At 45.7% G+C, this 15,737-nt stretch overlaps 8 protein-coding genes across 8 annotated transcripts; 5 read left to right on the top strand and 3 right to left on the bottom strand.

Annotated features, from left to right (window-relative positions):
* Nucleotides 1-541: 541 nt before the first annotated feature.
* Nucleotides 542-1,898, top strand: VTP01DRAFT_6453 (uncharacterized protein; the record flags this gene model as incomplete). Its single annotated transcript, XM_069385356.1, has 4 exons — nucleotides 542-887; nucleotides 976-1,249; nucleotides 1,313-1,472; nucleotides 1,545-1,898. The coding sequence occupies 4 exons, from the start codon at nucleotides 542-544 to the stop codon at nucleotides 1,896-1,898; spliced, it is 1,134 nt and encodes a 377-aa protein (XP_069242826.1).
* Nucleotides 1,899-2,184: 286 nt separating this feature from the next.
* On the top strand, nucleotides 2,185-4,620 carry VTP01DRAFT_6452 (uncharacterized protein; the record flags this gene model as incomplete). Its single annotated transcript, XM_069385355.1, has 5 exons — nucleotides 2,185-2,386; nucleotides 2,447-2,602; nucleotides 2,665-2,962; nucleotides 3,030-3,500; nucleotides 3,555-4,620. 5 exons carry the CDS (start codon nucleotides 2,185-2,187, stop codon nucleotides 4,618-4,620), a joined length of 2,193 nt encoding a protein of 730 aa, XP_069242825.1.
* A 335-nt stretch (nucleotides 4,621-4,955) lies between these two features.
* On the bottom strand, nucleotides 4,956-8,101 carry VTP01DRAFT_6451 (uncharacterized protein; the record flags this gene model as incomplete). The annotated part of the gene is made up of 6 exons (XM_069385354.1): nucleotides 4,956-5,548; nucleotides 5,612-5,872; nucleotides 5,924-6,406; nucleotides 6,486-7,548; nucleotides 7,604-7,651; nucleotides 7,715-8,101. The coding sequence occupies 6 exons, from the start codon at nucleotides 8,099-8,101 to the stop codon at nucleotides 4,956-4,958; spliced, it is 2,835 nt and encodes a 944-aa protein (XP_069242824.1).
* Nucleotides 8,102-8,203: 102 nt separating this feature from the next.
* VTP01DRAFT_6450 (uncharacterized protein) lies at nucleotides 8,204-9,408 on the bottom strand (the record flags this gene model as incomplete). Its single annotated transcript, XM_069385353.1, has 6 exons — nucleotides 8,204-8,560; nucleotides 8,617-8,855; nucleotides 8,921-8,983; nucleotides 9,054-9,153; nucleotides 9,208-9,288; nucleotides 9,355-9,408. The coding sequence occupies 6 exons, from the start codon at nucleotides 9,406-9,408 to the stop codon at nucleotides 8,204-8,206; spliced, it is 894 nt and encodes a 297-aa protein (XP_069242823.1).
* Nucleotides 9,409-11,042: 1,634 nt separating this feature from the next.
* VTP01DRAFT_6449 (uncharacterized protein) lies at nucleotides 11,043-11,530 on the top strand (the record flags this gene model as incomplete). Its single annotated transcript, XM_069385351.1, has 3 exons — nucleotides 11,043-11,173; nucleotides 11,238-11,376; nucleotides 11,441-11,530. The coding sequence occupies 3 exons, from the start codon at nucleotides 11,043-11,045 to the stop codon at nucleotides 11,528-11,530; spliced, it is 360 nt and encodes a 119-aa protein (XP_069242822.1).
* Nucleotides 11,531-11,846: 316 nt separating this feature from the next.
* VTP01DRAFT_6448 (uncharacterized protein) lies at nucleotides 11,847-13,169 on the top strand (the record flags this gene model as incomplete). Its single annotated transcript, XM_069385350.1, has 1 exon — nucleotides 11,847-13,169. One exon carries the CDS (start codon nucleotides 11,847-11,849, stop codon nucleotides 13,167-13,169), a length of 1,323 nt encoding a protein of 440 aa, XP_069242821.1.
* Nucleotides 13,170-13,349: 180 nt separating this feature from the next.
* VTP01DRAFT_6447 (uncharacterized protein) lies at nucleotides 13,350-14,519 on the bottom strand (the record flags this gene model as incomplete). The annotated part of the gene is made up of 1 exon (XM_069385349.1): nucleotides 13,350-14,519. The coding sequence occupies one exon, from the start codon at nucleotides 14,517-14,519 to the stop codon at nucleotides 13,350-13,352; it is 1,170 nt and encodes a 389-aa protein (XP_069242820.1).
* A 584-nt stretch (nucleotides 14,520-15,103) lies between these two features.
* Nucleotides 15,104-15,656, top strand: VTP01DRAFT_6446 (uncharacterized protein; the record flags this gene model as incomplete). Its single annotated transcript, XM_069385348.1, has 4 exons — nucleotides 15,104-15,106; nucleotides 15,162-15,243; nucleotides 15,315-15,415; nucleotides 15,489-15,656. The coding sequence occupies 4 exons, from the start codon at nucleotides 15,104-15,106 to the stop codon at nucleotides 15,654-15,656; spliced, it is 354 nt and encodes a 117-aa protein (XP_069242819.1).
* Nucleotides 15,657-15,737: the final 81 nt, after the last annotated feature.

Raw genomic sequence — 15,737 nt, 5'->3', positions numbered from 1 at the left:
GCGGGGAAATGACAAGCTGGCTTTTATACGACGCGGGTTCCAGCTCCCAGTTGGCCACGCCCATTTTCCACGGCTGGGCAATAAAGATGTAGTTATTAGTGCCCTCGAGCTCGTTATCCCTTTTCTTACTTTCCACCTTCTTGAATCCTTTCATCAGGATCGACAAAGCTCTTGTACCGGCGCGCGCTGTATTCTCCCCCATTTCTCACAAATTATTCACAGCTTGAGGAGGCGAAAATTAGGGACGCGCACGATTTGGATCGCTTGCTATTTATCTGGCGATACATGCTTGCCAAGTCGCCATCCCAGTATGGAAAACAGGTGTAGCATTTGACACTACGATCGTGGATGTTGTGACGATGCACGCGTAGCTCATTGTCACTGCTTGGTTGCACAAGATGTCCATATGCGGATGATCTGGCAAGCAGACGACACTGAAAACCATGCTGCTGCTTGCTAAAACGTGGCCCAGCAACTGTTCTTTTTCAAGACAAATTGCTTTTTGAGACACTCGTCCCGTCCTTTTTGACCCATTTAATCCATGTATACATTGCTACAATCCTCCCTCGACACCTCATTCTACATTGGCATTGGTGTCTCTCTGATTACCAACCTTGTACAGTCCTTTGCAATGGCCTTCCAGCGGAAATCGCACATTTTGAATGACCAAATTATGCCAAGAGAGCTTCGAAGGCATGCATTCCGGAGACCAATGTGGATGTGCGCCTTTGTAATCTACTTGATCGCCAACTTTACGGGCTCGGTATTTTCAATTGGTTATCTGCCTGTTGTTATATTGGCACCCATCGGGGCAATTAGCCTTGTCTTTAATGCGGTCGCTGCAAGAGTCGTGCTCGGAGACCCATTTACCCGGCAAAGTGTACTTGGTAATAACACATATACACACCCATATGTATTTATGGGACACACCATTGTGACATCCATCGGTATGGCGTGGTAACGCATTGAGTTTAGGCACAGTCCTTATCGCCGTCGGTGCTCTCTTGGTGGGCATGTTTGGTGCCATACAAGAGCCGAATCATACGTTGGCAGATCTCATAGAGCTATACAAAAAGCCAGCCTTTATTGCATATTTCAGTGTTTTGGAATCTTTTATATTATTCGGCATGATTGCTACACATTATCTAGAGTATCGATACAACAAATATGAAGAAACTGGTTTGCCGCCAGACAGCAAAATAGGTTCCTTCGTATCATTATCAGATCTTAAATCCTACATTGGCGTTAGGTATTTACTGGACTATCGGAGCAATATTATGCGACGAGGCTAATGTACGTATTGGGCCGGTAGCTATGGCGTCCTGGGAGGCAACATAAGCAGCCAAAGTTTACTGTTTGCCAAAAGCGGTTTAGAGCTCTTTATCTTGACGATATTCTACGGCCAGAACCAACTCAACCATCCGTGGACATGGATTTTGGTAGTCATGACCGTCGCAACGGCTATCCTGCAGGTACTGTGGAAAAAGCCGATATTTCTGTCAAGCAAGCACTGTTGACAGATTTTTCTTTTTTCTGCATTGTAGTTGTACTACCTCAACAAAGGCCTGCGTTTGTGTGACACTGTCGTGTTGATCCCGCTCTCATTCTGCGCGTTTAATGTATCGTGTCTCTTCAATGGTTTGATATACTACAATCAGTGGAACGAGCTTCGTTGGTGGCAGCTTGTCTGTGTAATGATTGGCGTTTCACTGACTGTCTGTGGCGTTCTTTGTCTATCCTGGCGACGATCCGGAAATGCGGCAAACATCCAAGAAGAGACAGTGCTTGAACATGAAGGTTACGGTGCTATTCCTACTAGCGACGATCGCAGGGCTCTTTTCAGCAATGATGACCATCATAGGGCTGATCCAGTAGAAACTACGCCTCTCATAGCCTAGACAAAATGATATGTGTAGAATGACTCCATTTTTGTGTTTTTCTCATGCCTCATTGGACGCCGATGCTTCAAGTGAGACAATGTGACTGACACGCTGAAATTGGTTTTCAATTGAAAACGTTTTCGTATTCCTCTTGAAAGGGAAGCTTCCTCTTAAAAACCATAAAAAACGTGAGCAAAATCCGTGCCGGTGACAACGTTCTAGCTTACTGACAGCAAACGCTTATGACTTTGATTGTACTTAGCACATATATATGACCTCAAACGGATCACATTCCATACAGTCAATGACAGACAAAGACGACACAAAACCACCGGCTGGCTCTCTAGCTACAGAACAACAAGATTTGAAAGAACTCAAGTCTAAGTTTGGTTCACAGTTATCCACATTAAAAGAATTGTTTCCGGAATGGTCAGACGACGATCTTTTGTTTGCAATCCGAGATGCGGAAGGTGATCTTGAATTAGCGGTTGACCGAATCAGTGAAGGTATGATGCCCTCCTCCCATCTGAACCTATGGCTCTGATGCTAAATCCTTTACTTTTTAGGGCACGTTTTCCAGTGGGGCGAAGTAAAGAGTAAAAAGCAAAAGAAAGAAGCTGCTGTACAGAAAGCAAAGGCAAACCCTCCGCCAGCGCAATCCGTACAACCTCGCACCGAACGCTCACATTCTTCTCGAACATACACAGATCGGCCAAAGAGAGGTAACCTGGAAATAATATACATTTTACCTGCAATCATGTATTAAGCTTGAACGCATTTCCAGGCGGTCGAGGCGGTCACGCATCGCGTGGAGGACACAAACATGCGCCTACTAACAGCACTGCTTCCTGGGTTCAAACATCAAAGACTACCACTGATGGTGGATCATGGGCAAATGTAGCATCCGTTTCCAAAGCTAGTGCAGATGATACTTGGGGCGCTCCAGCACCTTCAAGCGGAAACAGCAATTGGGATGCAACTTCGGCTGCAGCAACAGGCGGATGGGCTAGCGGCGGCAAGGAAGAACCACCAAACGAGAAACCAACATCCTCCGAACCCAAGACTTGGGCAAGTCTATTAAAGTAAGCGTCATATGTTGATACCATCTATCATGATCGACCATGATTGATAAATTATCTTGTGTAATAGGAAGCAAGAAGTCAAGCCAGAACCAGCTAAGGAAGAAGAGAAAGAAAATCAAGCCCCTGTACAAGAAGAATGGAACACCGAAACACGACAGCAAACGAAGACGGACGGTTGGACTGCATCAAGCGACGATGCCTGGAACGAACCTGTAAATACTCAACCAGCCACCACAACCACTACTACTACTGACGGATGGGGAGCACCATCCGAGCCACCAATCTCATCCTCGCTTGATCTATCTTCCGAACCAACAAAAGAACCTGAAAACCAAGCACCAGCTCCCACTGAACAGGACGCATTGGCGCAGAAACGTCAATCTACCCTTCGCCGCTTAAAGCAAGATGCTCCAGTTGTATTGCCAAACAACAGCGCTACCTTGAGCGCTATCGGTGTCAAATTTGGAAGCTTGAGCCTTGATGACGATAATACTAAGGAAAATGTTGATATCAACACAGTTTTGCAGACAGAGACCAGGTTAGTGCTTGTGCCGACTCGTTATTTTAAGCAATTTACTAAGTAAAGCAAAAGGGAAACAACTACAGTATCCAACGAAACCCAAGCTCCAAAGGAACGTCGTCCTTCCACGGACGCCTTTGCCAAGCAGCAAGAAACCGTTCCCCAGCAACAAACCTTCCAAAGCCAGCCTCCTCTTGGTCACCAGCAGCCGGTGCATTCTCAGCAATTTGGCATGGACCAACTTGCATCTGGTTACAGCTCTTACTTGCCCAACCAACCGCCCGCAGTCATGTCTGGTTTCGGTATCAACCCCATGGGATCCGTGCCAGACTATGGTATCTACGGAAGTGACGCCCACCGCGCTGCAGCCATGGGCTATTACGATCCTGCTGCTTACAACCAATCTCCATCCGCAACTACCGCCGCTGCTTACTCTGCACGCGACAAGCACTCCCAAGAGGGAGCAGCTGCGCAACCCCATACCAGTGCGCAGGCACCTAGTGCTGGCCAGCAAATGTATGCCAACATGCCATACTACCCATACTATTATATGCCGAACCAGTTCGGTTACCAACAGTCCTATGGCCAGCCATTCATGAACAAGAACATGTATCCTAATATGTACCAACATTCAACTGGAAAGCCTAACGCAGGTGCAGCCACATCTCCCTATGGATCTGCTTCCCCTTACTCCCAGAGCGTCTATGGCCAAACTGTATCTGGTGTTGTTGGAGGTGGCTATGACGATATGGCTGGTCTTCAACATCACTTGGGCAGTGCCAACTTGCACGACTATCAGAAACCATACTCACAGCAGTTGCCTGGCTTTCTTGGTCAGCAGCCGTCGGCACAACAAACCCAATCCGCCCAGCAAGGTGCTGGCAAGGCCGACCAATTGAACAAGGCGGGAGCTAACGCTGCTGGTGCAAGCAACGGTCATCAACAACCTCAGCAGCATCAGCATCAACAGCAGGGTCTGCAGCACGGCATGAACTACTTTGGTCAGTCATTCCCATATTATCCTCAGCAATTCCAGCAGTTCCCACACCAGCCTGCACAGCAACAAGCGTTACCTAATCAACAACAGCAGCAGCAACAATCACCTATGGGTCGTCAGCAACCATACTGGAGTCAATAATTCTAAAACCTTTTTGCCTGAAGTACCCTTTCGCGTTATCCTCTTCTTCTTTTACAACTCTTGCCCCCTTCTTTTCTTCCCATGTATTTAAAGTCTCTCTTCTCCCCATTTTGATTTCCGGTTTCCTTTTTTTAATTGTTTGTATAATCGCTACGCAAAATCAAAGAAAACAAAGAAGAAGCAGTCTGCGTAATGCTCCTACGGGACAAACGAAAACGGTGTTAAGATGCTCGTGTTGTTTGACGTCTCGTCTCAAAGAAGTTATAATACAAATGTTTGAGATCTTGGTAGTAATATATGGATCGTCGCATCGATGCTAACTGGGCATGTTGGTATCAAGAATAGGCCCTGACAGCTTCGGCCATAAGAGTATCTAGTTCTTTCTCGAGTTGCTCTAATTGAGTCTGGCTGTCTCTAAAGACCTCCATGATTTCCGGACGAAGCTGCTTGCGTTGCTGGTCTCCTTCGTCTGAGTACCGCGCAGCAGCCCGTATAAGAGCCATCATTTCATGAATCCGTAGGTCTTCAAATAATAGCATGGATTCTATAGGTTGTCTCTTCCTAGGTGGCGGCTGCGACTCAACTGGAGGCTGCTGCTGCTGCTGCTGCTGAGGCGGTGCCTTGTCCACAGAGGCAGTTTCGGGTGTGAGACGACCCACTTGGCTCGTGATCGCTTCTGTGAGAGGCTCGTTGCTGTTCCGTGTATGAGCAAGACTATCAAGCGCCTCGTCGAGTTTCATCAACACGTCTACGGCAGACTCTGGTTCTTCATAATACTCTGTCACGCCTGCTTCTGTCGGACTTGCAGATAATGGATGTTGTTGCTGTTGGTGATATGATCCGGATGGATGCGGGTCTTCGGGTATCATCAAAGGAGAACTTTGCCGTGGCATGGGTGTGTTTTGTCTTACAGGACGAGGTGGACGGACTGAATATATCAGAAATTCGTAAATATCTCCATCACTTTCACTAGCAGTGCATGTTCACTTGCCTGGCTTCTTCGTTTCGTGGCCCTCTACATATTCTTGCTTCTGCTGGTGCTGCTCTTCATGTCGCTCTTGTCTCTGGACAGGAGATGATGACCGGCGAAGCAAAAAGAAGGTCTCGTCAGGGTGAGGGGAGGTGACAACCGATGATAGAGATGCGATCGAAGCCCGATGCTCGTTGTTAGTACTGCTTCGTCGATAGTGAATGGCTGGCATTGCATCACCAAAAGCCTCTGTTATACGGGACATTGGATCTAGCGGATATTCTGTTGCATGATCAGTACCTGTCCAAGATATCCACACCAGCTATGCCTTACCATGGCCCTGTCTACTAATGTGAAGTTTGTATCGCACAGCTTCACCCTCTAGGCTTGGTAGACGGAGAGAATGCGCGTCTACACCTTCTGCTATGCCGTTCAAAATATGAAATTTTTCTAGCAAAAGACTCGTAACATCGCTGACGGTTGAATGAACTGCCACAGATATTTGCTTGTCGATGCGCATTTGATTTCCAGTGAAAATGTTATTGGTAGTGCAATCAACCTCTGTGGATAGCAGCGATGCTTTCAAGGGCACGTATCCTTCCTCGGAGCGTCGAGATTTGCTATGCAGATAGAACCGTATTTCATCTATCTCTTCCGCTCTGGGATTTGGGCCGCCTATGTGCACGTTATCTCCGTTCGCCATGAGTGCAGAGATACGTCTAGCCTTCTTCAATGATGGCATTGGCGTGCTCAAGTGGGTGTTCAACGAATGATAGATGGTCAACGGGCGATCAAGCGGCACAAGCGTATATTCGTCTATAAAAAAATGGGGAAGTAAAAATTAGCCACTCCACATTGTTGCTGTGCTTTTTCTTTTCTGCTTCGCTTAGCTTACCTCCATCGATCGATTTTACAGTCAAGGTATAATCCAGATAAGCTTCTTCGGATCCTCCAATGTTTGCATTAAAGCTATCGACAACCTGTTGAATAAGCTCTGCAGCCGTTGTGGTGGGGTAAACCTGTACAAGCTTGCACTCTTCGCCAAATCGAACATTGCCAGGATGAATCTTAAGCTGAACGGGCTGCTCTGGCTGATTTGATGAATCAACGCTGTTCATACGTTCACGTTCAGAGTAACCAGTTGATTGGGAGTTGAGGGATGCTGTCTCAGAGATACTATCTGTGATAGACGTCTTATCAACGCTGCCTTTTCGCTGCTTGTCCTTCTTGCCATCCTTGTTGCGTGAAAACAGTTTACGCAATCCGCTTTTTTCTTTCTTTTGATCTTTCGACTTGCGAGCATCGTTTTGCTCAATTTCATCGTTGCTCAGTAGAGCTTCTAACTTGTTAGCTTTCTTTTGCTTGCTATTTGCTTGGTAATCGTTATATCCATTCTCGTCAGTTCCCCTGGCAATTGATGGGGTCAACGAGAGCTTGATCGTTTCTCCTTGTTCCAGATCTAAAGTATCGCGGAATGACATTGGCTTCACGCCGGACGGAGAGGTAGCTGTAGCTGGTGCTTCCGTGACCTGACGTTCCAGATCCAACGATGTGGAAATTTGATCAGGATGGTATTGCTGCTGCTGCTGCTGGTGAGAAAGATACTGTGGTTGATGCTGTTGCTGTTGCTCCTGGTGATATTGCGCTGCAACTATTTGCTGAGTAGCTGCATAATCGTCTATTGCTGACTGACCATAATGCTGCATGCGATCATTCTTATACATGCTCATTTCAGCATATTCAGCCATATCATCGTCTGACGAATCATCCATTTCACTGTCTGATCGTATCATTTCCTGCCATTCCTCAAACTCCTCTTCAAAGTCTTCATCGTCACTTGATCCATAAATCATTTGTGCTTGGAAATTGACGCCCTTTGCTATGGTTACTCGCTTAGTGCTCTTCGGTTTCGATGACGGTGGTGCAGGAAACGCGTCTTGAATGTCTCGTTGCGTAAGCTAATTCAACATGTCAGTATTTTGAAATTTGAAGACAAACTGGGAAAAGCATTACTTCGACGTTTCTGTGAGAATTTAGTCGTGCAAGGCGTTCGTAAGGTGTCTATTCAATGTTTAAGCTATTTGGCGTTCCAAAGAATAAGAGATCTGATCCACACAATTTTACCTCAATATTCTCGGCTGGGATATATCCGACTTCCGAAGTCTTCAATACCTTGACTAGCCACCAATATGAGTTACTATCATCTAACAACGTTAAAGCATCGCCTTTAACGACAGAGGCTTGTCCCTCAACAGTCGCGGCGAACGTGTGAAGCGCATAAACGAGATCAAAATCGATATTCGGGTCAGGTACACTTAGGACCGAGCCCTCAGACTCGTCATCGTCATAATCGTCGACATCGTCGGGATGAGCTGACTCATAGTCGTCCATATCGTCATCATAAAGAGACTGCTGGTGTATATGTCCATGAGACCTTTCAGAAGCATGCTGCTGATATCCACCATCTGTAGATCCCGCGAGTCTTCTGCCATCTATTCCAGCAGGAGTCATTGTTTCAAGGAATGGAATGGGGTTATAAAGAGATGAGAGCAGACAAAAAATGAAGAATTAAACAGGCTCTTTGTTTCACAAATTGCTATGTTGCACAGGAATTTACTCCACAGTAGGCGATGCTGGCAGCGCGGTATTCTGCGCTTCTTCCAGCAGCGCTGCCTGGGCAGAATTGCTACTTCCAGGTACATAATGTTCTGTTGATTCTCGAGGCGCTTCTTCAGAAGCATTTTGATCTTCATTCGATGATCGCCCAGATTCGAAATCTGCAGAGCTAAAGATGGTATTGCTGTAAACCGACGGTGACTCTGTATGCGTCTGATCCTGTGGTGCACTCTCTTTCTGCGACGATGTTGATTTTCTCCCAGATCTTCGCGGAATTCGATGTAATAATCCATATCCTACGTCGCAGCCAAGAGATCCATTGCCACCCCAATCATGATTTGGTACTATTATTGCCTATATACGATAATTAGACGCTTCTTCCGATGGAAAAGAGGAAACCGGTAGCATACCTCGCGACAGCTATCCCAGTCAGAATTGTATAGGTACAGCCGTAATGGTTTGCCAAGGTACTCATCAATGAAGTGATAAAAATCTTCTTCGCTCGTGAGTACCATGTTGGGGCTGCCGATGATATAGTCTGTATGCGGTATGATGCCTGCCATCTCAGCAGGCGAATTCGGTGCAACGTCCAGCACATGCCATACTAGCTCACCAGCTCTCTCGTATGAGCAGTATCGTATTGAGCATCCTACGTAATTATCAATATACAAGACTGTAACAATAAATGCTTATCCTTCGCTTCGGTTTATGTACCTATCAGACTCGTTTCGCTAGGATTGCCAGCGTGCCACTTTTTGCTAGGTACGATCGTAACATCTGTCCAATTTCCATGATTAGAATAGGCGAAAGAATAGATAGATACGTATCATTTGATTTCAAATCCTACCTCGCATTTCTTGGTCTTTGCTAGAATATATTTGCAACTTTAATGGCTTGTCCTCAGACTGCTGCAGCTTCTCAAGACATGCTTGCGTATCCCCGTCATCCTAAATTGTCGACTTAGCTTTTAACAGTCGCGATGAACACTGTTGAGAACCTACCACACTGACGCCATCGATTCCAACAATATAATCGAAGAATTGATCGATGCCCGCCTGGTGCGCTGGCGAATTCTCTTTCACCTTTTCGGATTTCATGCATGTGAGAATGAGCTGCCATAGTAAGTAAATGTTTTCGCGGAATTGTACCCTCAAGACATGGAAACCGTGTCGACCTTGCTCAGTACTTTGTGTGCCACCCATATTATGCGCGACGGAACGGGCACAAGGCAGTTTTTGATGTTACTCCGAAAGCCAAACAGGGCACGCCTAAAGAGTCTGTGGTCAAATTCAGCGAAAGGCTATGAAATAGTCCAATAAAACTGTGAAATAGTCCGGCAGAATGAAGAACCAGAACATGCTTTGGTCGCATAGACTATGATATCGAGCATATTCGAGGTCCATGCTCGCCTGGATGCCATTGTTTGAACACGTACAAAGAAGGTGGTGAAATTCGACGAATGAGGTCTTGAGATAATCCAACATAGCATACGAGATAGTCAAATGCATTCCCAGAAATTGCCATCGAAGGCCGTGTAGAGTATACTGTTTGAAAGACATAGAATAAACTAAAGAGAATCACCAGCTGCAAAACACTTAATAATGTTTGAAGGCTGAAGACAATGGTACCTGGTTGGAGACTAGAAAGTATTGCCAGTCCATCAACAGAATTTATCAGCTTGCTTATAACAAGTCATTTTATCTGCCCCTGATATCCTGTGTACAAGTATCAGATGCACATGAGCTTTGCTATATCTTCACAATGCATATAGAACCTTTTTCTAGCTTCTGTTGATACGCTTGCAACAATAGTTATTTGAGTAACTCACTTGAGTTCCCGAAAATTCATCGAGAATGAGGCGATGGCCTCTTTAACACCTAACGCTCAGTCTTACGCTATAGCTCTGAAGGAAATTGTGAATATATGTTAAAGTAGGCTAAGAGTAGGCGATACATACAAGCATCCAATGCAAAATTTAATAGACAATAGCAGCACGACAATGCTGCTCCACCTAGTCTCTCTCTTTTTTATCCTTTTTTATCCTTTTTTAGTCGATTATACGAAGACAAGCCAAGAGTGTAATCATGCAAAAAAATCAGATGCCGAAGCATGCTTTGCTCGTGAAAAAGCTGCCCAAATTAATAGCCTGATCTGCGCTTAAATATAAACTGGCTTTCTTCTTTTTTAAATTACTTTTATCTTGAGAAGTGTAGTACATAAAGAGTTTATATACCAGAATGAACGATAATGTATATTACATATGTATATAAAGAGCTTCATGGAGGTTCGATACGTAAGAATTCAGGAAACTCTGAGACAGTTTTCAAAGAGAAATAATGTTTCATAGAAGCCATTTCATTCTCCTTCGCATACGCAACCCTGATGTTCCTCTATTTTCTTCCACTTTTCTTCCTTCTCGTTTCATCTCCCATGGACCCTCAACAGAACGACGAAAACCAGGATCAGAATCACATAGATGTTCGGACGCGATATCGTTGGATGCATGAACATCATAAGAGTCGCGAGAGTCTTCATGGAAACTGGCAACATTAACTCGAGACCGAGCTCAATGACTAGAGGACGTCATCGATACGTCCAGAAGTATTGCTTTGGGCTGTAAATAATCCTTTCTGAGCTTTCCCAGATTGGTAATGATTTTAGGACTCCCCAAACGGTGGTATAAACGGCTCGCATTTTCGGGCTTCGTTTCTTTTTCTTCTCTAGCATGTCTGCTCAGAAACGACTTGCAACCATAAAAGATCATATTTCAGTGAGTTCCTTTTACTCTTCTGCTCCACGTAGTAAATGCCTTGCTTACTCAAAGTATGAATAGCCCATGTCCACCCAAAAGAAGAGCCCTATCACTTGCCATGTCCTCGTCGCTTCTCAGGGCAAGCCTGGTAAAAACGTCCAGGTCAAACTCGAAAAGATCGGCTCAAACGGCGCTTTCAACATATTATCCACATCGTATGTCTGGCTCGCATGCAGTGTTTTAGCTTCATCCTGACTCTGTAACTCGCTGTTGCGATAGGCAAACAAATGACGATGGCCGCTGCCCAGACCTGTTGCCTGGCGACTACAAGGTTGAAAGGGGTGTATACAGAATCACTTTCGAGACACAAGCATTCTTTGATTCTATAGGCGAGAAATGCTTCTATCCTTACGTCCAGGTACGTGACAGTCTTACATATCCGAGCTCAACGTTTTCTCTGACGACGAGAAATGTTACGATAGATTGTTTTCGCCTTGGACCACCCAGAACAACACTATCATATTCCTTTGCTTCTCAGTCCTTACTCTTACACGACCTACCGTGGCAGCTAAAAACTATTTTTAAAAACGAGAAATGAGTATATTCAAATATAGTGCCCGACATTTGGTACTTTCAGTCTTGTGTAACACTGTATCTGAAACTGCTTTAACAGTGCGCTTGACAGTCAGCGCTGCAAAGACCTATGAGAAGGGAGAGGATCCATGCCGTGTGGAAAATTCCTGGTGTCAAAGAACGCAATCCGAACCGGTCTGTAAAAAATGGCAGCAGTGCAGTTCCAAATCCTTGAACAGAGTGGCACTTTTTCGCTGCATGTTTAATACCGTTTTTTTCCTTTTCTTCTTGTTCATCATTTCCCTTTAATTTGTGATGCTGTGCGCACCTGGTTCAGCGGTACCGGAACAGAATTCATCTTCATCAGCGGCTGTGCCGTTGAAAAGTCAACATTTGCCGAGCGATGGGATGCCGCCCTACTTCGTACAAGATGCAGGAGAGTTTACTGTTGCACTTGATCGACAATCACGACTCGACCCGCAGACCATCATGCGTGTATATTATGCTACGATAGAAAAGCTCTCTCGACAACAATGGATGCATCACAGACGACACCCGCCCTACTCATTTTTGGAGATGCGGTGTCTACATAGCATATATGCCAAGACACAATTGAGCTTGCTAGGTGTCGTGGATGTTCAGCCTCCAGTCTATTTGGCTGGCGAGGATACCATGTTTACACAGCCTGTTGAGACCATGGCTTGCGACTGGGAGGATTACATGGATAACAATGACTGCAGCGACAGCGGTGTTAGCAGTAGTGGTAACAGCAGGGTAAACTCTGTGGAGAGTTTAACGCCAAACCAGTATGGCCCTTCCTTGAACGGGATCTCTTTAGACCAAGACTACCATGAGCCCGGGTATGCTGCTTATGAAACTTCTAGCGAGGAGGAATCAACTTGGTATCCAGCGTCTCCGGCTTATCTCGACGAATGCGAGTCAGAGCATCAAATGGGACATACAGTGTATGAGGAAGAGAGCTTATCGCAATACGATGTGCATGATCTTGAAGCTCAAGAGATATCGGACGATGACTACGATTGGTGTCCCTGCGACCATACCACGACACAGGATATCGAGACGCCGGTTTATTACTACCATCATCATGATGAACACCATCGTTATCAATTGCAGCAACCACAGCAACAGCGATTTCCGGACGAATCGTTTTCATACTACCACGAACCTCATCAGAAACTTCAGTACTATCAGTCATCAATAAATTATCACAAGCCTATGCACATGATACATTATTGGGATCCCACTTGTTCTTCGGAAGCAGCGTATCAAGCACCGGTTACAAGCATGGAGCTGACGCACGATCAACAATCGTGTCAGCATGGATACGGAACAAGCATACATCAGGACAGTGTTGTGTTCAAGGAGGATATAGTCCCCGTCATAAATTGGGTACGGGGCTGGAGATTCGGCCAAGCAGTAGTCGATGTACTACACCAGGCATTGACTCGTGCGGAAATTTACGAAAAGGAAATAATCGAGTTGGAAGCTACGCATCAAACAGCACCAAGTTCAGTTACCTGTGTCGATGTTTTTTGCCATAAAGTGATCTGCATCGTCCGTCTGTGGCATTTCTTGTTCCTTTGCGCCGAGGCGATCTTAACCGGTAGCAGTCAATAATATAAAAATAAATCATTCCTAAATATAGCACATGGGTCTTACATCTATCAGAAAATGCAAATATGCTTGATTTACGACAACGACGAGTACAAGAAAATAAACTACCTTACAGATATTAAGAAGAAAAGAAGGGGGGCAAGATGAATGTTCTCTAGAAGAATATCTACAATACAATGCTATCTACAAGTCTATAGTTTTCGATGCTGCTTTGCGAAGGCGATTCATCACAGCCATGCCTTCATCCGTTTCAGGAATGCCTTGGACGAAGATCAGATCCACCTGGCGAGCATCTAGCTCACGCAAACCTTTGAACATATCTCGAGCCACTTCCTTTGGTTGGCCGTGACGTCCCATCTGCAAGGAGATGTATTCAATGCCACCCTCAAGACGGGCTTCCTTAATGATATCTTCGTCGTCGCGAACAGTTTCGAGAATTCCGACGCGTTTTACAGCAGCAGCACCATGTTTGACGAGGTCGTGCAATTCCCTTTTCCATCGGTCTCCAAAGTTCACGCCTTCGCGATGCTCAAAGAGAACCACTTTAGCTTCGGGTGAGTAGTGTTTGTACTTCATACCGGGAGTCGTGGGTGCTAATTCGAGTTGCTTGTCGACAAAGTCTTTTCTGTACACCTGCAGGCTGTTCATCGATGGTAGTTCGCATAGTCGCTCGTATGTGATGCCACCTGGTCGGAGAATGGCAGGTGGCGTCCGCAGTCCATCCAGTACGGTGCTTTCGACACCTACACCGCACGGTCCACCATCAAGAATAAGCGGAATACGGCCCTTCAAATCGTCGTAAACGTGGCTCGCAAGGGTTGGTGACGGTTTACCGGATGAGTTTGCTGACGGTGCAGCGAGAGGGAAGCCGCAAGCCTCGATGAGTGCACGGGCAACTGGGTGGGATGGAAAACGAACAGCGACAGTCGGCTGGTTGCAGGTAACAGATGGAGGTATAAGCGTAGATGTGGGCAGTATAATAGTGAGGGGACCGGGCCAGTACCGCTGTATAACTGGAAGATAAACTTTGGGCACAGTCTGGTCGGGCAGAATGCTCTTTAGCATCTCAAGCGAAGAAACATGGACAATCAATGGGTTATCTTGAGGTCTGTTCTTTGCCGCAAAGATCTTTGCGACGGCCTCTGCCGAAAGCGCATTTGCAGCAAGGCCGTACACAGTCTCCGTGGGAATTCCAACTGCCTCTCCAGCTTTCAAAAGCTCCACAGCATCGTTGATCGCACGCTGATCACTATCGCCTCGAATGACAGATCGCGTAGAGAGTGTTGGAAACTCGGAATCGACTGTGGCAAAATTAAAATTCGCAGGATCTACTGATTGCACTCGTGTCTGCATTGCTCTGGTGTGCAGTAACTTTACTGCCTGTATGTGTCTATGTCCGAGACTTGCGAGAAGAGAGAAACCTCGCATGCCAAGTTGTGAGAGTAAAAAATTCGTGGATTTTTTTTTTTGTGCGACGCAGAGTTGTCTGGATAAGATGCGTATTATGAACACGAAGACCCTCCTTTTTCGGCAAAGGAACATATCAGTTAAAAGAGGATAAAACATCAGCAATATCCGTGAGAAAGCTCTTTATTCTGATACATATGCGTCAAGTCTCCATTATGCACCAAAATCCTCTTGTACTTATATGTCATGGGCATGACGTTAAACCGCCTATCTCAATGACTTTGGGACCCGCCGAGAACGTCGGGTCCACCTTCGGCCATACGGCAAACATATATATGTTCTCTTAGCTCATAAATTAGCTTCAGATATCAGAAAGGTGCATCCTAGAGTGTAAGAAATGGGTCAGCATGATCGCACTTACTGCCGGACACGTCGGCGGCGTATTGTTTCCAATGCTCCGACCATGAAACGTCCTGTCCCCTGACGAGTCTCGGGCACGTCTTTCAACTCACCTCCATTCAAAAAACATCATGGTAAGCTCGCGCATTCTGGGTATTCCAGAACATCTGACTTGACTGTAACGAATAGGCTGCCTCGAGCTCTCAAGGAATTAACACTCTGTTGGACGCTGAACGCGAAGCAGCCAAAATCGTCCAAAAGGCGAAGCAATGTAAGCATCTCTTTTGAGTCATTAACAACTGAAGAGAACAGACAAGACTGACTCGACATGTACCACTTCAGACCGTATTCAACGTCTCAAGGATGCGCGCTCGGAAGCAGCTAAGGAGATCGAAGACTTGAAGGCTCAAAAGAACCAGGAATACCAAAACTACATTGCCCAGGTATCTTACAAGGCTGCACGCATCATCTACTCGAGTATGCCTCAAACTAAATACAATTACATTTCTCATTTAGCACTCTGGTGCATCAGACCAGAGCCTCAGCATTGTTGATCAGGAAACCGATGCCAAGATTGCCGAAATCCAGTCAAAGTTCGCTGAAAATAAGGAAGCGGCTATCCAAAAGATGATCGATGCGATCATCAACGTAGAGGCCAAACCGCACCCGAACGCTCGCGTTTAGTTTGCTGTATACCATTCATTTTTCATCGTTGACGTATAAACTTGGTTTTTATCTGTGCTCTTTATAAATCATGATCGCTCT

The sequence above is a fragment of the Rhizomucor pusillus genome, assembly GCF_041956525.1.
Source record: "Rhizomucor pusillus strain CBS 183.67 unplaced genomic scaffold VTP01scaffold_3, whole genome shotgun sequence".
In the NCBI taxonomy this organism is placed as follows: domain Eukaryota; kingdom Fungi; phylum Mucoromycota; class Mucoromycetes; order Mucorales; family Lichtheimiaceae; genus Rhizomucor; species Rhizomucor pusillus.
Note: the sequence above shows the minus strand (reverse complement) of the source record. Positions and strands in the feature narration are given on the sequence as shown.